The following is a 23,355-nucleotide window of genomic DNA, read 5'->3' as shown; positions in this document are numbered from 1 at the left end:
GCCGTTAACGTTAAAGTGTTTACATTATAAATCATTTATTCAAATTACAATATTATTAAGCTCTGGCTCTGGTTGCTCCGATTGCCAACTGGATTTCGAATATGTCCAGTGTGTGGCCAAGTTGGCGGGTCTGCTTGTCGCCCCATGACGCGTCATGACGGCGCGGCGTCTCCAACAGCTGATCGAAGTCGAGCTCTGATTATAGGGAATACCACGACTGATCACTTTGCTGATCTCCATTGGCGCCAGCCCATTAAACTGTAACAAAGTAGTTTAGGTAAAGAACTGCGTTTCTATTCATTCATATTTATTGATGTACATATTCTTGTTACATACACAAAAATGCATAGTCATCGTGTTCAATTGATTAGTTTTGTTTGTGTAACGTTTAACATGCATAATATGCCCACATATTGTAAATTTCTATAAACATTTAATTTGCATAATCTTGCATATTTAATTTTTCCAAAAAATAATTCTTTAAACGCAAAGTGTTTTTATACCCGCTACCCATAGGGTAGAAGGGTATTATAACTTTGTGCCGGCAGGAAATGTATGTAACAGGTAGAAGGAGGCATCTCCGACCCTATAAAGTATATATATTCTTGATCAGCATCAATAGCCGAGACGATCTAGCCATGTCCGTCTGTCCGTCTGTGTGTCTGTGTGTCTGTATGTCTGTGTGTCTGTCCGTCTGTCCGTCTGTCCGTATGAAACACTGGATCTCAGAGACTATAAGAGATAGAGCTATAATTTCTTTTCGACAGCATTTGTTATGTTTGCACGCAGATCAAGTTTGTTTCAAATTTTTGCCACGCCCACTTCCGCCCCCGCAAATCAAAAAAATCGAATAACAAGTGTAATTTTAAAGCTAGAGCTACGAATTTTGGTATATACAATAATTACTGTAGTAGTTATGATTCCTGAAAATTTGGTTGCGATCAGATAAAAATTGTCGAAGTTATTTAGGAAATACTTTTGTATGGGAAAAACGCCTACTTACTAGGGGTCTTAGTTACTTTGGCTGACAATCTGGTATATTGAGCCGTCTATGGTATATTTTGAATGCGGTACTATATTGATATACTAAACATATCATTTGGTATATTTTTAGTATTTTTTTAAAAGTATTTTCGGTATATTTTCAAAATGATACCGCAATATTTTGCCTTTATTAAAAATGGGTAGCGGGTATCTCACAGTCGAGCACACTCGACTGTAACTTTCTTACTTGTTTTTCCTTAAATTTAAATTTTCTGAAACTCTGAGTTGCTTTTATTTATTTCAAAGAAAAATGCGTTGGCTAATCTTCACTTTTCTTTTCTGTTCGTTGCCCATAAAAGTATGCAATTTTTATTGTTTTCGCTCACTGCTTGTAAACAGTTATCAAATGCACATTAATTACATGTGTTGTTCATTTATGCAGTTAATTTCAAATATTTTTTAACAATTGCGAGTACACTTCGAACTTGCCACGCCTCTTTCTTGCGCCTTTGTGCGTTGTTTCTACTTTTGTTATAGTCTACTTTTGTGCGGTGAAGTATTTAGTTTGCGACATGAGCCGCAACTATGCAAAATGGCGCTAGTGTGAACTTCAGCGCTTTATCAAAAAAGATCTTTCAGTGAGGGAAAAATACAAATCGCAAAATCGTAGTTAAAATAGACACTTAACATCTATATAAAACATTATCATATTTTGTAGTAGTAGACAATTATAAAATTTCATCACAATTTGACTGAAAAGCGAGGTATTTATATATCCATAGATACTGAATACATTCAGTTACAATTGCGTTTGCGTTTTGTGCTTACAAATTCGAATACATTTAATACACAACAAAAATACACATGAATATAAATTGTAAGTGGGATTTCGGATAAATCAATACGACTACAAGGTTATACATAGATATATAAATCTATATGTAGGTGGTAACTATTTGTCTCTATCTAATATAGTTACGAATACATGTCACTTTTGACAATCATTCGACAAGGCTCAGGAGGTGTCGACGTCGCTGGGATTCGTGTGGAATGTGAGTGTGTCTATATAAACGTGATGCAGTTGGTCGGTTAAACATTTGTATAATATTATTTATACATATATAGTTATATATAATTCTATGTTCTTTTTCTTTTTTAGTTAATTCAATGGTGCATTTCACTTTTGGACCTGCTGCTTGGTTTTCTGCATCATTCAGAAAGCATCGTTAAGCTCCACAACTGACATTCGCAGCTCCAGCACGGGCGGTAGCTACTGCGATCTCGCTACCATTTCTAACCCGCCCTCTTCCTCCATCTTCGTGAGGAACTTGATGACACGATAATGCGGCTCCGATTGCCGAGCCATATCGATGAGCGCCAATAGCTTCTTAATGCCAATGCACACACGCTTCCCTATCATATTTCTGGCAATATTTTGCAGCTCCTCGGGCCCAAATAGCTTGGAGTCCTCCAGTACGGTCAGCACATGTTCAGGACTTGATAAATTGGACACATGGAGGACGGATGTAAAGGCCGAAAGCATTTCCATTTCATCGAGCACCTCGCGTCGACTCGAAGTGCACAAGATAAGCAGCTTGCGGCCCTTAGGTGGCTGTTTCTTGAGCAGCACCAGCAACGCTTGCAACGTAAGGTTGGAATAGCGCGGTCCAATGGGTCCATAGTCGAGCAGTCGCTCCACATTGTCTACGACGATGCAGCTAAGCGTGGAGCGATATGCGTCATCGAAGATCTTGCGTATGTTCAGACACTTGGCGGATTCCGTGAAACCGACCATGTCTTCGGGCGAACAGACCTTGACAAAGGGAAAGTCGCTCATCTTGGCCAGATTGGCGGCCAGCGCCGATTTGCCCGAATTGGGAGCACCCTCGATGAGCACGGAGACGAGTCCCGAGCTCTCTGATGCCTTTGCTTGCTGCACATACAACATACCATCCTCCAGCAAACTGGTCACGGGTTGACCCCAGTTGATCACGCCTCGCGCCAACATATTCTCCAGCATCTCTTGCGCCGCACCAAAGGCAGGCTTGATGTCGTTCTCCAGAGCATGCAAGAAATCGGAACGTGTCACTTTCAGCTTCTCCATGGCCTCGGGATCCACATGCACCTTGGCGTCGGCCTTGATCAAACGATTCATGGCCGTCGATTGAGCGGCTCGCACCAAACCCTCAAGCTCAGCGCCACTGAAGTTCTTCGTGCGCGCTGCAATCTCTGTGTTGTCAACGTCACCTGCAATCTTGTTGAACTCGCGCATTCGCTTCGTGTGTATGTTGAGAATCTGCACACGTCCCTGCTCATTGGGCAGACTGATCTCCATTTGCACCTCAAGACGTCCGGGACGCAGGAGCGCCTCGTCAATCATATCGCGACGATTTGTCATACCAATAACTAAAATATTGTTCAGCTGCTCCACGCCATCGATCTTGGCTAGCAGTTGATTTACGACCGTATCGTGAACACCACTATTTCCAGCAACTGATCCACGTGCCTTGCAAATGGCATCGATCTCATCGAAGATAATGATGTGCAATCCACTGTTAGGTCCCAGTCGCTTTTCCTCCTCCTCTGCCTCGGCGAATAGACGTCTGATATTGGCCTCCGATTCGCCAACGTATTTATCAAGAATCTGCGGACCATTCACAATCTTGGGTTCTCGTGCATTGAGCATAGTGCCAATCTGTCGCGCCATCAAAGTTTTACCCGTTCCTGGAGGTCCATAGAGCAGTATACCTTTCACGTGCTTAATGCCCAATTGCTCCACGAGCTCAGGGGGAAAGACACGTGAGGCAAAGGCACGTCGAAAGATGGCATTAAACTCGTTGTCCAGGCCACCAATACCCATCTTGCCGAAGTCCCAGTCGGGATTGATGATGGATTGTCGCACAATCTTGCCCTTGGAGCGTCCCTGGAGATTCAGCACCGAGTTCTCAGCTTTCTCGAACTGCACCACAGTATTGCCCAGAACGCGTCCAAAGTGCACATTACGTGTCTTTGCTTCTTTGCCATCGCCCACAGTGCGCGGATCGATAGCTTCCAGGGTCTTGACGGCGAGTCCCAGGAGCTTTTTGTCCTTGAAATTGAAGACAAGGGGTTGTCCAACTGTCAACGCCATACCCGAGAATTGCATGATAAATTCCTTGGCCATTTCGTCAGAGTCGTACGGCTCCTGAGAGATGGTTTTCTTTTGCAGGAAATCCGTCTCGAAGGAGACTAGTGTGATGATGTCAGCACTGGCATCGAAGCGGTAGGGTCGCACATCGATCTCCTGATTGATGGACAAGGTTGCCCACTTGCGCTGCACCCTCGAAAAGCCCACATGGCCACGTGGCAGATCCGAGATCTTCTCCAGCACGAATATGTAATGCTGTCCGGGACCCGGTGAAATGTCCACATATCTGATGAAATTCACAATAATTAGTCATAATTGTGGGACGCCCACAGAAACAAGCGAAAACAAGATTTGTGGGAGGAGGGAAAGTGAAAACTAACTTGACTTCCTCGGTGAAATCAGCGCTGTTAACAATCACCTTGTTCGTCAGCGATTGTTCGTCCGTTGAGCATTTGATGGCCTTCATTCGGTGCGCCATTTCACTTGCCATTTTATGCAGCACAAATTGTGTATTTACAAATAAATTGCAATTAAATGTTTATCACGCGAAATTTAAGATTTTCTAAATACACTGACTCACACAATCGACAAACAGCTGTTCGTAGTGGTTGCGCAGCCCTGTTCGAGGGAGGCAAGAAACCAATATTCAGTGTATACACTGGAACAGTTGTCTTGGAAGCGCAATCAGCTGTTTAGTGTTTAGCGAATGTGAGTAAGTGCTAGAGCGGGTGCGAACGAACCTAATCAAAACAAAAAGAGACGCAAAGTAAATGCAATTTTTTGTTTTTGAAAAATTGTATTTATTTATTGTTTATTTAAAATTGCTCGCCAACCGGTTTGATAGTAAGCTCATGAATTTGTACATGGGGCGGCGTCTGGATGCAATAAGTCACCGCATCCGCCAAATCCTCAGCACGCAGCATTGGCGCTCCAGCCATTGAATTGTTCGCATGGATTTCCGTATCAACGCCACCAGGACTGATGCTCTGCAAGGTAAGCGATATGTGAGATATACATATGTATGCTAATCATTTCATTTAAATACAACCCTTTTGGCTAATAGCATTAATTCGTATAAAATGATATACTTTAGACGCCTGCTAAGTTACATTTACATATATACATACATAGATATGTTTGTAAGCTATATATGTATGTTGGTGCTCATGCGGACAGACAGAAAGATATGTTCTCGCCTATTTATACTAATTCAGATACTATTACATCTCATATACTGTTAACCTACCGTAATCTTGGTCTTCGTGCCTTTCTTGAGGAACTCCCAGCGCAGTACGTCCGTCAAAGCGGTAACAGCATACTTAGACGGCGCATACATGCTCAGGCCATACATGGGCACCTTGTGACCCACCACACTGTTGATGATGATCACATGGCCATCGTTAACCTTGCGACGCTGCAGCGATTGAAATGCCTCACGAGTGCACCATGACACAGCGAGCACATTAGTGTCCAGTGTGGCGCGCAAATCATCCGAGTTGCCCTCATCTGTGATGTTCGGTAGCCGCACAATTCCCGCATTGTTTATGAGCACATCGGCACCACCTAGCGTCTGATCCACCCACTTGAAGGCATCGATGACCTGTTGCTCCACGCTCACATCACAGGCTCGGAAATGGAAGCTAGCTGCTTGATTCGCGGGCAGTGAATCTTTGAGTTGCTGCAGACGTTGTTCGCGTCGTGCCAAACCTACCACAATCATGCCCTTGACCACCAGATCTTTGCAACAAGCTGCTCCAATGCCTGAACTCGCACCAGTGACAACAGCAACGCGATTCTGCCAACGATCCATTTTAGCGACTCTTAATATCTCCAAGTGTAAAGCACAAACTAAAGACAGCCAAGAGACCGGTTGTTGCTTTTATATTGTTTCGGCAATGCACGAAGAGTGGCAAACAAACTTCCATAAAAGGGCAAACAAAGTTTGTGCGTGCAAAAGAGTAATCGACTATAATTATCTAAAGAGGTATTCTTCTGATAACGCTACCATCGTCACGCTCTTGCGAACGCTCTTTGACTCGATTGCGTCATAAGTTCACACTCTCATTTAGCTTTTGTATATATACCTGCTCAACATCTAGACCCGATTATTAATAGGAAGAGAAGGAACAAGTCATTGTTGTGAGGGGTAGAGGAAAGGAGGAATACATCGTTAGAATTTTGAGTCTAGTTATTAATGTCTCGCTCTTTAGTTTTTTGTGCTAAACGCGCCTTATCGACTACTTAGTAAGTTAAACATATATAAAAGTGTTAATGTCAATATATAAGATACCTAGCCACAAGCTAATCGATTGATATTTTTTCATAGATAGGTCACAAATGAATGTTTTCGCTACAGCTGAAGTGTAGTGCTCCTAACAAACCTAAGAGTAAATTAAGAGACAAACCCCCGACTGATGCAGCTTGTCAGCTGTTATCTTGGGGTTTCACCAAGAATCTTATAATATTGGTATTTCCAATGATGTTATCGATCGGATTAAATTAATATGAAATAAATTAACGAAATACACATTCAAATATTCAATATTAAATCAACTGTCATTTTTATTGCACTTGGCGCGTCGTGCCAATAGAATCACATTCTCTAAGGTGACATCGCGTGGCACATAGAACTTCAGTGAGGCCTCGTAGCCATTGGTTTTCAGGTGCTCCAGACGCCCAAAATCAAGCACACGTTTGCACTGATAGCCAATTAATTCGCGTTCCTCGCGGCTCAATCTTTGCGACACCTCCGGCAGTGCTTCCTTGTGGGGATCCGCCTCAGCCTCCGCCATGGCCTTGCGACGCTCGCGACTTAATCCAGAGCCACAGACAGCCCAGCTTACCATCTTGGTCATGATGACAAACTCACGAGGCGTGATGCCCGCGTCCAGCAGCCACGTCTTGCCCACGTAGGAGCGCCAAGAGCAGCGATGATGACAGCACAACGCAATCAGGATATAGTCCGTGGAGCAAGCAGCATCTTGGAGTATGCAGCGCAGTGTCAGATCTGTTGCAGCGCCACACAGATGCTTAGATAGCGCAACATTGCGCTGAGTGCGTTGCAACTCCGGCAGTTGCGACATGCGAAGATCAGCGATGTCGGCACGAATGCGTTGCACCAGCTGCTTATTGCTCAGTTTGTTGTCCTTCTTGTGGCGCAGCGACAGACGATCCACGAGCACCACCTGCGAGTTTAGCAGTTGCTGTGAATCCAAAGCCGTGGCCAGATAAAAGGCAAGTTGTCCCTTTCCAGCGCCGAATTCAATGTAGCTTGTGTTGTTGACAAGTTGTTGATGGTTTTCAAGTATTCCAAGCAAGGCGGAGGTCTGTACCAGATGCTTGCGCGTCTCCTGACCATACTCATCGTGGCTAAGCGGCTCCTCGAGTGAAGCATGCTGCAGATGAATTTCATCGATTTTATCGGCGATATGTGTGTCAAACAGTTGCTTTACTTTCTCTATCACGCCATAGAATTCTGCATCCTCCAGTTCATGTAGCTTCAGCTTCTCGTAGATGTCCAGTTCTTGTTGCTTACTTACTTCCAACTCCTCGCCAGCATTAATGTTTTTCACAATATAGGGAACAGTGCTAACCTGATCTCTGGCATTGCAAATGGACAAGTGTTTGGCGAGTTTGCGCTTAAAGACTGTGTGCTTGGGATCCAGTGGGCAGGGAATGCGTTCAGCATCCGAGTTCTCCTGGGATTCCTCTGAGGGCGGCTCGTGTGCTCCACAAAACAAACTGCCCTTGTTTGGAGACATTTTGCAGTAGCGTTTCTTGCGATGCACCCAGTGAGCACAGTTTTCAGATGCAGCTGCAGCCGGAGGCGCAGCAGCTTCGACGTCTGCGGTCATCTTGGGTTTCTTGGCTGGACTGGCATCAGCCATGCACACGTGAGGTTTGTTTATTTTTGTTATTTTCCTTTAACCCAAAATCTCGTGCACAAAGCGGTATGCGGTAGGGATGGGGAGATTGACATATTGATGGTACTATCGATATTGGTCTAATTCGAAATTGTGCCCGCATATCATGTAATTTTTATAAATTAGTTATTAATTAACTAATTATGCTCTAAAGCATCAGTACTTGCAAATTAAATTTTAACAAGAAAGTAAACTTACTTAAATCGACTGTTCAATTAAATATCGGTTTGTTTTTAATGGTCACACTGCGCAGCCTTTCTGCAACGAGTCAAAATTTGCGTTCTCGTTCGATATTTGTCACGATTATAGCGATAGTTTGCAACTAGTTCAAAAAGCAGGATTTTAATTTTATATAAATATAAGTGATGATGCAGTTCAAAATTATGTGTAAAATTAACTAGAAAGTAAATGAAATTTAATTTTTTAAAATTTAAGAAACTAATAAGTTAATAAAGCAAAATGTCCAGCTCAAGATGCACTGAACTAGTTCCAGAAATGCAGTTCAATAAGTGGAGCGGTTCAAAAGAACACGTTCCAAACAAACCAATACAACTCTAAGCGAAAAAAGCCGCGAGGCGCAAACGTTTTTGGCTAATAAATAAATAAATAATAAATAAAACCTTCCTATATATAAATAATACCTGTATTTATATTGAAGAGTGTGTACATAACGACAGCAATATGTAAGTAGTTCTTTAATAGTGCTCCAATTGCAATTATTGCCCTCCATTTTCTAATGCCGCTCCATCGCATTTTAGGGCTCTTGTAAAACCCAAATCCGAATTGACACCAGAGGAATTGGCGCGCCAGGAGGAGGAGGAGTTCAACACTGGACCGCTGTCGGTGCTCACACAGTCGGTGAAAAACAACACACAAGTTTTGATTAACTGCCGCAACAACAAAAAGCTGTTGGGACGTGTCAAAGCCTTCGACCGCCATTGCAACATGGTGCTGGAGAATGTGAAGGAGATGTGGACGGAGCTACCACGCACCGGCAAGGGAAAGAAGAAGGTGAAACCTGTCAACAAGGATCGCTTTATCTCGAAAATGTTTCTGCGCGGCGATTCCGTTATCCTGGTTCTGCGCAATCCGCTGGCGACTGCAGCCGGCAAATAGAATAGAATCCCAAATAATACATTCAAAACAAAATAAAACCAAATTGTAAGTTTTTATAATTCATGAAAATATTTAAATAGTAGCTTTAGTTCTCCTCGGCCAATTGTTGATGCAATTTGGGCACATAGTCATCATACTGTGCCTGATAGAACGTTCCAGCCACGGGATTGCCCAGCTGGTGATGCTCAGCAAAGCGGGCGACATGGAACTTGGGACGATTACGTCGGGATCTGTTGCTAACGCGAGCTCCATCAAATTGCAGCTTGCCGGGTTGCTTGTAAAGCAGGAAAACGTAACGATGCAGTCCTGTGTCCTTCGGTGGACCAGAGCCAATGTACTCGGCCAATGCTTCACCAGTAGAGACATCATTGCCAGCAATATTGACGAGCACCCAGTGCTTGAACTCACGGAACTTGGGGTCAGCTCGACTGGGTGCATCGGGATCGGTCATGACTAATGTGTAGAAGTCATTGGGATCGGCTGACCATTCAACAACAGGTTGGTCTTTGACCTGGGTGGGCGTCAGCTCCACACCGTTCTCAGCCACAAGTCCATTGTTGTAGGTGACCTTTGAGCCGAGAGTTGTTTATTTTTTTAGTCTTAAAGTTTTAATGTTGCTTTCACCTTGAGTAACTGATTTGGTGCTACAGGAATCACATCGGGCACCACGTTGTGGGCCTTGAAGACATCCTCGACTGAATCCGACTGTACAGCAGCCCCGATGCTGACCAACAATAACAAAGGAAACCACATTGTTAAGCAATTTATTGGAGGTGAAAAGGCGATGCTGACGTAACTCGGTATAAATTGGAAGATAAACAAAGAGACCTTTTCTCTAGCGAGGTCTGTTCACAACTGAAACCAGTTTGCCATGACGCTTTGCTTTATAAAAAACACCGACTACGCTTCGTCAGCTATCGAAACTGTGGGGAAAATGCGCAACAGCAGCTGCAACTGCAACGTTTTTCCAATGCACGAGATTTTTTTCATTTTTAATTGTCGACAAGAACAGCGTGAAATTGATACAAAATGTTTTAGGTCAGATTATGTTGTTATTTGCCAGATAACTGCTTATACAATTTGGGCACGTAATCATCGTACTGCGCCTGGAAGAAGTTCCCAGCCACACAGTTGCCCAGCTTGTATTTGGCCACAAACTTGGCGGTGCTGAACTTGCCACGCTTATCTCCACTCGTCTTCGGTATGCGCGGCTCGTTGCAGGACAACTTTTGCGGCTGCTTGAACAGCAGAAACACATAACGATGGAGGCCAGTTCCCTGCGGTGGCCCGGAGCCCACATAGGCACTCAACACGTCGCCCTTGTCGATTTGGGTGCCGGGCACGTTGACGACCAGCCAATGATGCCACTCACGAAACTTTGGATCCTTGCGACTGGGCGCATCTGGATCGGTTAGCAATATTGTGTAGAGCGCATCTTGCTCGGCTGCCCATTCAAGTTGTGGCACATTCTTGACCTGCGTGGGTGTCAGCTCGTTGCCTCCATTCACCTCCTGGCCACCGGAGTAGGTCACCTAGACAGGCAGAAGCAGATCAGAAGCAATCCGCTAAAAACTAAAAATGGGCCTACCTTGAGCAACGACTTTGGTGCCGCATCCAAAATATCTGGCACAATCTTGTGCTTGGCAAAGAGATCAGACGGATCAGCCATGATTAGAAGCTATAAGTCTGAACTTAAGTTATTAATTGCAAGGTCAAATTGTTTAAACCGATATGAAACTTTTTTAGTAAGTTTGACATTTAACTAAAGACTAACTTAGTATACAAAAATTGCTTACAGTGTAGCTTTGTTTTTTCTTTTTTTTTGTGTGTGGCGATTAAGCTGGAATCGTAGCTTAATTTATGCATTTCTTTGGCAATCCAACGGGCCAAAAAAATCGAAAAAGAAAAAACCGGCCCATTCACCTTTCGCGATTGCCCAAAATGCCAATTATTTAACACGGCCCTGAAGCTTGGTCTTGTGCAGAGCTGGCACATCTGTGCTCCAGACGCTTGTAAAGAAATTGCCGGCCAACGGATTGCCTAACTTGTAACGTTCCGTAAATTCCTTGGTGCTAAACTTGATGCGACCTTCGTCATTCTGTTGCGGCAACTTGGCCACATCGAATTTGGTGAGCTCCGGCTGTTTGTACAACAGCAGCACATAGCGATGAAGTCCAGTGTCCTGCAGAGGCATGGCACCCACATAGGCGACTCGCTCATCGCCCAGCTCCAGCTGATTGCCGGGTATATTTACGACCAGCCAGTGCAGATACTCCTTGAACTTGGGCACCTTACGACTGGGCACATCGGGATCGACCATTAGCAGTGTGTAGTAGGTGTCCTTGTTGGCTGTCCATTTGACCGAGGGCACTTCTCGGACTTGCATGGGCTGCAGTTCGATGCCACGGTCGGCGGGAATGTTGCCATTGTAGGTGACCTAAACAGAAGGGTATCCGTGAGATGAGAGGAGAGAGTTATAAAATGCGCAGCTAGCTGATGAGCTGCTGCTTACGTTGAGAAAATCTTGAGGGCCAGTCTCTAAGACATCAGGTATAATATCCAAGTGACGCAGAAATCGGGATATTTCCGTTTCCGCCTGATGATCCAAGTGCGCTGCCACGCACAGGCACACGGCGAGTAAACTTATGCACTTGATCCACATTTCGATTTAAGCATCCAACTGGCGAGCGCTTGGCTCTGACAGTCTCTTAAGTAGCCCAGCTCTCCGCAGACAAGACCAAACCAGACTCGACCACCAAGAAAGAAACAAAAAACCGGCTGTCTGGGTCTAGGTCTGGTGGCCAGTTTGCATTGTTGAAACAGCTGTTGGCTGTTGCTTTTAAGCCATGGCTTGAAAAGTTTTGCGTTGATTAGAAGACTGCTGTTGTTACCCTTTCACTCGCTGCAGCATTGCATCATTAAGCCCTCGTTTATTACTATTATTTTTTAATTTCAATTAGCATACCGTAAAAAAGTACTTTTCGTGTGTCAGCTCAATTTGTACGTCGGAACTTTGCGTGACTTAGGGGCGGACATCGGGCACTTAGTAGCTCGTTTAGGTACAAAAAAAAACAAAGTAAAATAAAAAATTGTGTAGGAAATTATCGCTTAGTTGGCAACATGCAAATCAAAAGCACGCCCACTCAACTTAATTTATTAATACTTACTGTGATTTGTAATGTGCTGAGTAGCTCGATAATATCAATGTTAAGAAGCACCAAACAAAATTATTTAAAGTATTAATTAGTTAAGGGTTAAGTTGTGGAAAGTTTAAACTAAAGATTATTGAAGAATCTTTGAAAGCAACTTTTGATAGAAAGTTTTGTTTTGAATAATTAATGAAGATAATTTAAGCAAAAATGGTTAGTAAAATACTTTGTATATAATTAGTCGAATATAAAAAATGTTGTAATTAGTAGAGTATTTAGTCAAGTGCTTGACACTTTGCATTCTTTTTAGCTTTTGACCGTGATTATGTCAAGTGTAACAGCACTATTATTAAGTGGACTGGAGAACGTTCAGCACGAGTAGCAATGAAAACACTATGATTAATTTCAATTTAATTTAAATTTTTTGTGCAATTTTTAATAAATTAAATAAATAAATTCAATTAAATAGCTTTTGTGTTGTTTTTGGTCGATTTCTGTAGGAAAAATAAGGCGTTAGCTGGAGAAATGCGAATAGATTGAAGGCTAAGGCAGAAAAGTCGTTAGAGAATAGCTCAGAGTGGAAAGAGAAGGAAGAATGGCTAAAAGTCGCGCAGCTTAAACTTAACAACTAAATATATGGCCTAGGCATGTTCCGGTTCCATTTTGGTCTGCTTACTCCGAGTCTCAACTGGCGACACTCAGTTCCTTGGTATTTACATACGTTAACAACGGCATTTTGAAGGTTGCCCCGGCTTAAGACGAGGAGCTGTAGCTGGACGAGCTGCTCGACGAGGGGGACGAGGAGGTGTAAGAGGATGAGCTGCTTGGGTGGTATGAGCTATAGGCCAAGTTCTGTGAGTCCCAACGGGCATATGGGCCACCGCTCATTGGCTCCCAGCTGCTGGGATCGTACGACGAGGCCGTGGTGCTGGGCACACCGTATTCAGCAGCTGGCATGGGAGCTGGCATCGGGACCATGTTCATCTTCATGCCGCCCAACTTCTGGATGAGGTTGTAGATGAGGAAGCCGAGCACCAGCTTAATGGCAATCTTGGACAAGATCAGAGCCTTGGTGGCCTTCAGACTGACGAGAGCGAGCAGAATGGGCATGACAACCTTCAGCTTGAGCTTCATGAGCAGCAGCAGAGGCAGGAAGAGTTTGTCCTTGTTCTTCTTCTCAGCACGGCCTGCAAATAAATTATTCGATTGATGTGCTAAACATGTGCAATAATATTTTTGTGACTAGCAAACACACCTTCCTCTTTGGGCAGCTCCAAGTCGAAACCGCGATCAGAGCGATAGGTCATCACGGAGCTGGCAAAGAATGTCTCAGGCAGCTGGACGCGCACCTCGTTGGTGCGCAGAATACGAGCGAGACGATCGACGATGACCTTGTCGATGACATCATCATCGAAGGCACGACCGCTGACCTCCTCCTCGACATTGGCAACGGTGTCCAGATAGGTCAAAACTTTCTCCTTGAGGCAATGCATGGCATTGGCATGGAAGCACTTATCCACAATGGTTGAGATAAGCTCATCGGAGCTGTGAATGCGGGGCGTGACCGCATTATCGATGGCAGCTCCCTGAACAGCCGACGACGCTGACAGCAGCAGCAAACAACCGAACGCGATTAAGGACGTGAAACGGAATGCCATTTTGATATTTATATTGCTATTGATACTGCTATTGATTTGTGATCTATCCACTTGATTGATGACACTACTCAGAGCGCGTAGTGTTGTTCACTGCGATGTCGATGCGACGACAATGTTGTTCAATTGTGCGAGTACCCACGATTTTATACTGCCGCTCCTCGCAAGACTCCCAAGAGACACCACACGGCACTGACCAATGCATTCCAAGTTTTGGAGCGCACACACATTTTTGTTGTTGCTTTTGTTTTTGTATTTGTTTTTGGACAGCTACGAATTGAGTGACGAAAAGAGTGTCCAAAGTTTTTCACCAACAAAATAAAAACGAACTCTTGCGTCGGTGTTTTGATATCTGGGTTGCTCGGGCTCCCTAACTTTTGTCGCTTGTCGCTGCTTAAGCTTTCTCGCTTTCCATATCGGCGGCACCCCCGTCCCTGGATTTTTGCTGCGAGTTGCGAGTTGCATTATCGACACTTCGACGTCCGAATGAAAATAACTTTAACTTTTGTTTCCAATTAGTATGCAGCCCCTCATCTCTTACGCGAACACAAGAAAGCAAACCAAGACTGCCCTCAGCACACACCAAGACAACAGAGACAACAGGTCCAGGGCACGTACATTTTTCAACGTATTGTGTCAAATTTCGATACAAGAAATCAGTACGGAACTTGTCTACGCTTTGGTATTGGCCATTGCTTTTGGATTAGGCCATTTGTTTTGTCTACTCGTATGCGGAACTCTTAGGTTCAATTCCACTCACTGGACTCACTTAATATTATTTGCCTTGTTTCATTTGGATTACGAAACAGATTTTTGCTGTTATTTTGTGACATATATTTTGTTCGACACGATTTTGCTAATGTTATGCCTGGCCTGAAGTTTGCTGACTTCCTAAGTAGGTCACCTAATGAGAGAATTCAATTATATAAATATGTTACCTACGCACTATTAATATTACAAATGAGGACAATAACGAAAAGGAAAGTTATATTTTAAAGTAAATTATAAAGCGTTCTCTTATTATCGAACAAGGGTAGTGGAAAAGAACATCAATTTATTAAAGTTACAGTAATTATTACATATTAAAAGGGCATCTCTTCCATTTCTGAATTTCATTTAATGAAAGCTACGAATGCCTTCATTAATAATAAATAACCGCAGAGTTAATGTACTACATATCATCCACTTTGAAGACCGAAAGCCGTTGAGCTATAAATCAGCATGCTGAAGCCATACTACCAGCAACATTTTTTGCCTTCACAAATATTTTTGTGTCTGCCTGGTTATAAAAAGGATTTCTCTGAAATTCAAGCTTCACCAAATAATGATTTTACCGATGTCCTCGACGCTAGAGCTACCTTTTAAAAGAAAATTTAAATTTTTGCAATACTAAATTTCATTTAAGAAATTAATTAAAGAAACTATATTTCTTAAAATGTACAATTCTTACATATACAATTCTTTTAAAATACATATTATACTTTCATTTTAAAGCTTAAAAATTATTGGTAAAGATTTTCAGTAGATAACCTCAATTAAATTCTCATATATTCAAACATATTGGAATATAAATTTTTTACTTCACTCCATACAATAAATATGAAATAGTTAATTACATGTACATACATTCAAATGTTGTAGAATGCTTTATTAGTCTCCGTAATATACTTTCATAAATACTAATTTCATTTAAATTTATAAGATGCAAACCATTTTATTCTTATATTGTTTTTAACAACAATTAAACATTTTAAACAAGTATGCTCCATTCTACAATTTAATAAATATTGAATGAGACATGAAAATCCTTTAAATTCATTAGGTGCAGTCGTAGTTATATTATATTAATGGACTAATTGTCATTTGATGACACGTGTCTATCCTTTTTCATGTTGCCGAAACGGATAAAGTGATTTTCATACAAATGGTTGCCAAATGCATAATTGTTAACAAGTCCGAATAGATTACCTAACTGATATGGATACAGATACTGTGAATAATGCAACAGGTGTCGTCGTTGTAGTCGTTGTTGGCGTCACACGATCTGTTATCACCCAATAAAAGAAATTTTCAACGTCTTCATGTTTATTTCACAAGCGCCACACTTTGCTCCAATCGTGCCAAAATAAAAATGTCGAATATAAAAACCAGCCATGTAACAACAGACAAACGAGAAAAATAAAAATAAGTAAAACGAAACCGACAACATATGTTGTATGTACATACTATATAATAAATTTTCAGATGCTTTTGTGTGTGTTTGTGTGTGTCTGCGTGTCTCTGCATCGTCCTCCTGAATGCCAAATTGTTATGAAAGCGAGTCAGTCATCCACGAGTTTGATACGCCTTCCCCCACTTCACTCTCTAGGAGACGTTGCTGTTTCCGCACGTGGAGAAGAAGGAATATGGATGTCTTATTGGCCAGTGGAATGCGTTTGCAGCAAATATTTAAGTAAGTATTTACTTACTGAGGGACTGACTGGCTGCCTTGCTGGCCATGGTATAAAGACACAGTTTGATTGCCTTTTAAATGAAATTCAGATGCGGTCAGATGCGTCTCAGAATTTAAGGTATTCGAGCGCATTTAAAGTTTGTGTATGGAGGGATCTAGGGATTTGCTATTTAAACTGTGTGCTTGGCCATTTTGCTTAAGGTTCAGTGCATGTCGCTGGCAAGCTGAGTAGATAAACTCCTCATTTCGCAGTTCACGCCCTCGATAAGAATGCTTAAAGACTTTCACTCTCCGGCTGGGCTGTGACAACCGCGTGGGTATCGTATCGTTGAAACTTTCGCGCAAGTGAAAACCAGAAGCTTCAAAATTAAAATTGTACACAGTTCATCATTTTAATCGAGTGGCCAAAGCGTGGGGCCCAGACTCGGTTGTTTCGCATTTGACTGGAATAATTAATTAGATTGCCAGCTAAAGAATTTGAGGCGCTTAAATTTTGGCTAATTAGGACGGCCAAGTGATGGCTTATAAATATTTTAGGCCCTAGTGAAAATGTTCTCTCTTCCCCACCATTAAGTAAGTCTATCCAATGGCATCCAATTGCTCTGCACGTTTTGTTGCTGTTGTGCTGCTGGCTGCCATGTTTTTTTTGATAAGGCAAAGTTAATTATACGACGCGTATGCCAGGAAATCGACTCACGTAAAGTCAGGTGTGTAGAGCGACGTTGTCTAAGTATAGGAGTAGTATTAATGAATTCTGGTGAATTACATTAATTAATTGACTTAATTATTATTTAAAAAGCTTTCATTATGCAAATTGATTTGTGTATTCTTTGCATTTCATTTTATTTGATTTTGTTTTCTATGCATTGTGTTTTTTTTTTTGTTTTCTTTTTCAATAAATAATAAATAATAAGTTATTATAAATAGGGTCTAAAAGAATGCAGGACAGCCTCGCTCTCATTTTCATTTTTGTTGTTTTGTTTGTCAATTGTTGTCCGCCATTTGGGATGCTCCATTAAAAAAGGTGCACAAAGTCACAAAAATCTTTTAACAATTAACAAATCATTTTGTGCTTTGCTCTCGAATGTTGTTGCTAGGACATTTAGGCGTAGGCCTGATAGGCCAAGTTCTGGGCCGATTGCTGAGGTTGCTCCACAACGGGCACAACGGGAACAGCGCCGAAGCTGCGACCGTCCCATGGTCCATGGGCGGTGATGTGTGCGGTGTGATGATGATCATGGGCAATCTGTGGGCAGGGAAAGAAAAAGTTGAAGAGGATTAAATTGTGAATGTTATTTTTCTGTGGAATATTATATAATTGAATGGCAGCGGTTGGTGGTGGTTGTTGTTGGCGGGGAGGTGAGTGTTGTTGGGAGAGTATTTGTTTGTTGGACGCAGGGTTTTAACTCGACTTACCCAGCGACCGACCTCTGGGACTGAATACATACGTGTGTTTGTAATTAAAAGGAATTGATTTGATTTTGTTTCTATTTTTACCCGTCGCCCTCATTTCAACTCATTCAACTCTTGCAACTCACTAACGCCCTCCTATCTATTACCACATCCCGCGAATGCCTAAAAACAATAGAAAGATGCGTTTTAATAATCAAATTGGGCTTACCTTTTTGCACAATTGGAAAATGGCCAAACCAACCGAGACAATGAAGGAGAAGAAGCCCAAAGCGAGAGCATTGAATGCCTTAATCTTCAGAATGCCGATGGCCATGGGGATGACGGTGATCGATTTCAGCAAAATGAGCACCAGAATGGGCATGGCCAACTTACGGAGACGGTTCTTCTTGCCTGTTTTTGTTATGAGGTGCAAATGTTGAGTTATATGTGTGTGTGATAGAAGTGACTTGCAAGAAACCCACCCTTCTTGAAGATGTTGCCCTTCTTACCCCTGGCTTCGGTCTCGGCACCATCGTCATTGTTCAATTGCAGATTCAAGCTCATCTCGTCGTTGGCCAGATTGCGTGCCGAGACGGTGATCTTGGCATCGGCCACTGGCAAGTTAACGCTAACATCGTGTCCCTTCATGTAGTTCTCGATGGCATCGAGGAAACCATCAGCGCTGTTGGCGCGTGCCTCGCTAACGGGAGCAACCTGCTGGCCATTTGAGTGCACCTCCAAGTTGGAAAGCTATGAGGAAGCAGTTAGTAAGATCAACTAATTAGAATGGCTTTGCTATTAGCTCTTACCGTGTAGCTATCTTTGCTCAGCACATTGTCCACAAAGCGCATGGCACGCTCTTTGATGCACGCCATCGAATCTTGGCCGCTGGCGCACTTGTTCTGCTCCTCGGCAATCAAGCGTTGAAGCTGCTGTTGCTGCTGAGGCGTTGAGGCGCCATGTGCCAATGCAAGGGCTGCAACACCCACAACAACCAGAAGGAGCAGTTTGGCCATTTTTGTTTTGTGTCTTGTGTTTTTACTTTGGACTGGACTGCACACAACTCGCCTCAATGCTGGCACAATTGAGTTTAATAATCGTTTTTCTATTGTTCACGATTTTTATACTTCTCAATGTTTTAGCGTCTGCAGCAGTCGCGAGTGCGTCGCGAGTACCGCGAATGCCGCTCGGCTTACATGCCGGGCCTCGGTTCGGGTGTCGTACGCGACGCAAAAGAAATGCCAAAAGAAAATAAAGTAAAAAATGGCGGAAGAAGACATAAATGAAGCAGACAACGAAAAAATAAAGAGGCACCTCAGCATTGGCAGTGAATGCATTGTTGTTGCTTATTGACTGGCTTTTGTGGCTCTTGCTGTTGGCTGTTGGCATACGGCGCTTAGCGGCATTTGGCGTAGCGCGTGTGCGTGCCTAGTTACCACGTGTCGTATACTTAATGCGGTTTTATTTCAAACGCGTGCCGGCTTCGTCTGGCCATCCGAGTTGATATGCCGTAATGTGTTTGTGTGTGTTGCGTTTCATTAGGGAACTTATTTAGCTCTCAAATGCATTTCCCTTCTACAATTTCAAAAGCCCAAAGCTACTTATATGTTATATATGTATGTATTCCCATTTGAAGGGCCCCTAACGACATCTAAGTCAATGTTTTACCTCGAAAATATAAGCATTTGAGTACCTGTTTAAGAAAATGATGGGTAAATGCAAAAAGAGAGTGCAAAACATTTAAATTAACGTTCCTTGTAAGCGGCTTTTAGGTTGCAGGCAACCCAAAATATAGGCAACACTTTAACAGCTCATAATCCGTTCAATGATTTCTGCCAACTAGTCATTAAGCAAAGGCAACGCAAAATTTTATACAACCATCACACGTCAAGTTGCACAAGCAATTAGTAAAGAAAACTGCAAAATCATAATTAATATTGATATCAATAAATAAGAAGAAAATAAATCGAAATTGCACAGCTGCCAAATTGAGCAACATTCGCGACGCCATTGTCATGCAAATGGTATAGAAAGTGTTTTTTTCCTTCTACACCGAAAGCGAAAGTGAAACGGAAGCTTCCCTTTGGCCACCATCACCAACCACCGCCTCCAACCTTGTCCCTGCTCGATGTGGCCAAAAACATGAGCTGAATTTCGAAATATCCGCCATGCAACATGTGAATTATGAATTTCGTATATTGATTACGCTTTTGGCTTGCCTCGAAAATTCAATTGATATCAGAGTGGTTATTTTTTTGTTAACACTTTTTTTTGAGACGAATAAAAGCAAAGTTTCTCCACACACATTGGCGCTTCATTTGCGATTCCGGGCGCATTTGATGGGTTTGTTGAAGCCCCCAACCGCATTTGCCACACCAGCTTTGCCAATGAAATTGGAAAAGTTTTGTATTTTTTTTTTGTTTTTTAACATTTTAAAATTGTTGCGTAGAAACGCCAAACGGTATCGACATCGACACCGACATCGGCATCGATATCGCATCATGCCAAGTGCATGCCGTTAAATATCAATGAAGTGCTGGCCATGTTGCTTGCTGTCATTGTTGTCACTGTCCAGTTTTATTATTGGCGCCAGCGCCATTTTGCATTGTTGCACGTGGCAGTTGTCAGCGGTGGAAACTTTCCCAATTGGCCGAACGGGGTGGCTACAAAGTTGCCATGGACATTGATACTGAAAAAGCGCAAGAGACACCGCAAAAAGGTTTTCAGCACCGGACCAAATAAAAAAACAATCAAATTGATTTCATGCCACTTTCACAGTGCAGAAATGTTGTGGTTTGTGAGTTTTCGGGTTGATTTTTGGGAGACTTCTCTTTTGTGGTCTTTTATAGATTAATTGAGATTAATTAAAGAACTCTTTAATTTAATAAAATGTTCGAAATTTATTTCAGCTCTCGCTCTAGAGTTTTTTTTATGCTATCATCAAAGTACGTAAGCAAACAAAACCTGCATAAAATCGGTTGTCTGTTTGGGGTGCGTGGAGCCCAAGCTTGCTGTAATTTACAGTTTGCAACTCAGAGCTTCTTATGGCCAACTTAACACAGAGGTCCTTAAGAGAGCGTGAGATCAAGGCTAATCAGTGCATTAGCAAGTTGCCAAAGAACCCTAATTAGGAGCTTGTTACATTTGCAAATGACTACTCCCTTTTTCCGTTTCCCCATTTCTCTGACCCAAAACTTTGCTCTCAATACCTTCAATTAGCCAAATGACTTTAGCATACTTTTATTGCATAAATATTTACAGAAACGACACAAAAGTCCAGCTGTTCTTCAATACACATATTGCCATTTTTCTTTTTTTTTTTAAATTTGTAGTATACTTTCATTTTTCTTATGCTTTCACGTTTTTTTTTCTGTTTTCTGTTTTGTACAATTCTCATAAATAAATAAATAAATAATAAATACATAAAACAAACACGCACTGCACGCGTACCAACTACTTATAAAATAGAACAAAATAAATAATGTCGCAGCATGTTCATCAATTTTGCAATTTGGATTAGGGATCTTTCAGGGTCCGTAGACTTAACGTCTCTTCTGACCCGCATAGGCGATGTCTTGAGCGTCTTGTGGCTCCTGAGAGGAACGAGCCCAGGCATGTGGATCCCAAGCTGGCGCTGGATGCTCCAAGTGCTCGATATGCTCCACAGGCAGATCGACATGATGGTCCAAATGATGCTCCAAATGGTGGTCAATGTGATGTGGCACAATGTGTTCAATATGATGAGGCACAACATGCTCGATGTGATGTGGCACCACATGATCGACATGATGGGGATAGTGCACCACTTCGTAGTTGACAATCTTGGGCTTGGCAATCTTGAAGATGACCAGAGCACCGGAGAGCACCAGCGAGAGCAGACCCAAAGTCATTGCCTTCCAGGTCTTGAGAGCGATCAAACCAAGAGCCAATGGCATCAGTACGGTGGTCTTCAGCTTCAGACCGAGCAAGAAGGGCAGCACAGCCTTGCGGATCATGCCACGAGCTAAAGTTAAAGTAAACAGTTTAATATTTGTAATCAAATTATACACTCTTATTCATTACTTACCTTCGTTTGCTGGGGCAAGTGGCACAATACCACCCTGAGTGAGGGGATTCTCCATAAGGAAATCGGGCACCAATGAGCGCGCCTCGGAGCTGCGGAAGTATTCAGGTGCCTGAATCCTGAGAGCATGGCTGCCTAAGTAGTTATCAATGTTGTCGAACATCTGCTGCTCGGCATTGAGAGAACGAGAAGCGCCCGTCTCTGAGGTGCGCACAATGGACAAACGTTCTGTGAGCTTCACTTCGGGCTGCTGCATGGCGGCGTTGAACCATTGCAGCGCCTTGGGACGCACACACGAGATGCTCAGATCCTTGAGACAGCCATTGTACATGTCCAGGGCTAGCTGTGTGGCCGACTGAGTGGCCACCTGGGATTGGGTGGGTGCGCCATGAGCGGCGACCAGCGTCGTCAGAGCGACGGTTAACCAGAAGTAGCACTGCATCCTTGCACTTTCTCCTGAGTGAGGTGTTTGGCGATTGTCGATTTATTTAAATCCCAGTTGCTGGTGCACGGTGCGCAAGCGTTGGCGACTCAATGGGTTATGCAAATGTCGGCCGGGCAACGCTTGGTTTTTATACGTCAGTACTTTGTTAATTGAATTGCGTATGCGGCGAACGCGCGTCTCATTGCTCGTTTCGCTTTGGCTCCCAGATTTAGCGGCAATTTCGTTTTGCGCTTTTTACGTCAAAGTCATGGAAAGCGCAAGTTGCTCGCAAGTTTCACCTGTGTCTGACACTGGCCTCGTCGAATGGGTTCTACGGATTCCTTATTGGGTCTATGGGTTCATCTGTGGGCTTTATGGGCACGACTCCGCCTATGGATGGTTGTGTCGGTCTTTTCCGTGGCTTAATCATGCGCTTCTGGGCGCATAATACTCACAATATATCATGCCGCACATAATTGAAAGTTATTTTATGGCTTCTACGGTTCGATGGTGTCGTAAAACGAACGGAGCTGAGCTACCAATCGATGTGCGTGCCTTGCAACTCAATTAGAATACTATACGAGTGGACAACTTGATTGTAGCCGTATCTTTAACGCTGACACGATGCATTACCAGATGGCTGACCACTTGTTGTAAAGCCAACCAAATGCACATTGTAGGCGTGCCACATAAAAACATTTTGATGGGAATACTACAGCTTAATAAGGAGTTCGCTTGCCCTTTGAAAAGGGTTGCTACATTTTGAGAAATTGCTTACATATATACTTTGAATATGTGCAAAAAAGACAGATTGATATTTAATATTTAAATCCGGCATTAAACTCTCATTTGAAGCGTGACGAAAACATATTTTAGGGAAGCTGTACAAAACTCTTTTTTTTTTCATTCACATTTTCCATAATTCATTCCCTTAACTATCAGACAGGAATCTCGTGTTGTGTAATCAATTCATCATACGCCCACTCTGCATATTTACATATTAAATTAATGCTCGGCATTTATTTCCAAAAACTTGCCAAGTGTCTATAGCAAAATGCTCTCTCTCTTTC

General features: G+C 42.8%; 10 protein-coding genes across 10 annotated transcripts; 1 reads left to right on the top strand and 9 right to left on the bottom strand.

The window, feature by feature from the left end:
• Positions 1-290: 290 nt before the first annotated feature.
• Positions 291-4,753, bottom strand: LOC132783917 (vesicle-fusing ATPase 2). The gene is made up of 2 exons (XM_060789228.1): positions 4,492-4,753; positions 291-4,397 (listed from the first exon to the last, which is right to left on the bottom strand). The coding sequence occupies exons 1-2, from the start codon at positions 4,599-4,601 to the stop codon at positions 2,255-2,257; spliced, it is 2,253 nt and encodes a 750-aa protein (XP_060645211.1). The 5' UTR covers positions 4,602-4,753; the 3' UTR covers positions 291-2,254.
• Positions 4,754-4,884: 131 nt separating this feature from the next.
• On the bottom strand, positions 4,885-6,546 carry LOC132783921 (farnesol dehydrogenase-like). The gene is made up of 2 exons (XM_060789231.1): positions 5,358-6,546; positions 4,885-5,097 (listed from the first exon to the last, which is right to left on the bottom strand). The coding sequence occupies exons 1-2, from the start codon at positions 5,919-5,921 to the stop codon at positions 4,927-4,929; spliced, it is 735 nt and encodes a 244-aa protein (XP_060645214.1). The 5' UTR covers positions 5,922-6,546; the 3' UTR covers positions 4,885-4,926.
• A 96-nt stretch (positions 6,547-6,642) lies between these two features.
• On the bottom strand, positions 6,643-8,099 carry LOC132783918 (tRNA:m(4)X modification enzyme TRM13 homolog). The gene has a single exon (XM_060789229.1). The coding sequence runs from the start codon at positions 7,996-7,998 to the stop codon at positions 6,661-6,663; it is 1,338 nt and encodes a 445-aa protein (XP_060645212.1). The 5' UTR covers positions 7,999-8,099; the 3' UTR covers positions 6,643-6,660.
• A 462-nt stretch (positions 8,100-8,561) lies between these two features.
• Positions 8,562-9,219, top strand: LOC132783925 (probable small nuclear ribonucleoprotein Sm D2). The gene is made up of 2 exons (XM_060789237.1): positions 8,562-8,717; positions 8,793-9,219. Coding segments are annotated over exons 1-2 (360 nt in total). The 5' UTR covers positions 8,562-8,715; the 3' UTR covers positions 9,151-9,219.
• LOC132783923 (protein D2) lies at positions 9,184-10,013 on the bottom strand. The gene is made up of 2 exons (XM_060789235.1): positions 9,775-10,013; positions 9,184-9,718 (listed from the first exon to the last, which is right to left on the bottom strand). The coding sequence occupies exons 1-2, from the start codon at positions 9,901-9,903 to the stop codon at positions 9,236-9,238; spliced, it is 612 nt and encodes a 203-aa protein (XP_060645218.1). The 5' UTR covers positions 9,904-10,013; the 3' UTR covers positions 9,184-9,235.
• Positions 10,014-10,116: 103 nt separating this feature from the next.
• Positions 10,117-10,905, bottom strand: LOC132783924 (protein D2). Its single transcript, XM_060789236.1, has 2 exons — positions 10,739-10,905; positions 10,117-10,682 (listed from the first exon to the last, which is right to left on the bottom strand). The coding sequence occupies exons 1-2, from the start codon at positions 10,817-10,819 to the stop codon at positions 10,203-10,205; spliced, it is 561 nt and encodes a 186-aa protein (XP_060645219.1). The 5' UTR covers positions 10,820-10,905; the 3' UTR covers positions 10,117-10,202.
• Positions 10,906-11,093: 188 nt separating this feature from the next.
• LOC132783922 (protein D2) lies at positions 11,094-11,852 on the bottom strand. The gene is made up of 2 exons (XM_060789232.1): positions 11,663-11,852; positions 11,094-11,587 (listed from the first exon to the last, which is right to left on the bottom strand). Exons 1-2 carry the CDS (start codon positions 11,810-11,812, stop codon positions 11,099-11,101), a joined length of 639 nt encoding a protein of 212 aa, XP_060645215.1. The 5' UTR covers positions 11,813-11,852; the 3' UTR covers positions 11,094-11,098.
• Positions 11,853-12,791: 939 nt separating this feature from the next.
• On the bottom strand, positions 12,792-14,053 carry LOC132783920 (uncharacterized). Its single transcript, XM_060789230.1, has 2 exons — positions 13,555-14,053; positions 12,792-13,486 (listed from the first exon to the last, which is right to left on the bottom strand). The coding sequence occupies exons 1-2, from the start codon at positions 13,955-13,957 to the stop codon at positions 13,053-13,055; spliced, it is 837 nt and encodes a 278-aa protein (XP_060645213.1). The 5' UTR covers positions 13,958-14,053; the 3' UTR covers positions 12,792-13,052.
• A 3,246-nt stretch (positions 14,054-17,299) lies between these two features.
• Positions 17,300-18,891, bottom strand: LOC132786443 (uncharacterized). Its single transcript, XM_060792976.1, has 4 exons — positions 18,608-18,891; positions 18,281-18,548; positions 18,028-18,209; positions 17,300-17,652 (listed from the first exon to the last, which is right to left on the bottom strand). Exons 1-4 carry the CDS (start codon positions 18,812-18,814, stop codon positions 17,509-17,511), a joined length of 801 nt encoding a protein of 266 aa, XP_060648959.1. The 5' UTR covers positions 18,815-18,891; the 3' UTR covers positions 17,300-17,508.
• A 2,122-nt stretch (positions 18,892-21,013) lies between these two features.
• LOC132786504 (uncharacterized) lies at positions 21,014-22,384 on the bottom strand. The gene is made up of 2 exons (XM_060793045.1): positions 21,865-22,384; positions 21,014-21,801 (listed from the first exon to the last, which is right to left on the bottom strand). The coding sequence occupies exons 1-2, from the start codon at positions 22,301-22,303 to the stop codon at positions 21,341-21,343; spliced, it is 900 nt and encodes a 299-aa protein (XP_060649028.1). The 5' UTR covers positions 22,304-22,384; the 3' UTR covers positions 21,014-21,340.
• Positions 22,385-23,355: the final 971 nt, after the last annotated feature.

Source organism: Drosophila nasuta, chromosome 2R (genome assembly GCF_023558535.2).
Source record: "Drosophila nasuta strain 15112-1781.00 chromosome 2R, ASM2355853v1, whole genome shotgun sequence".
Lineage (NCBI taxonomy): Eukaryota > Metazoa > Arthropoda > Insecta > Diptera > Drosophilidae > Drosophila > Drosophila nasuta.
This window is presented reverse-complemented; position numbering and strand designations above follow the sequence as displayed.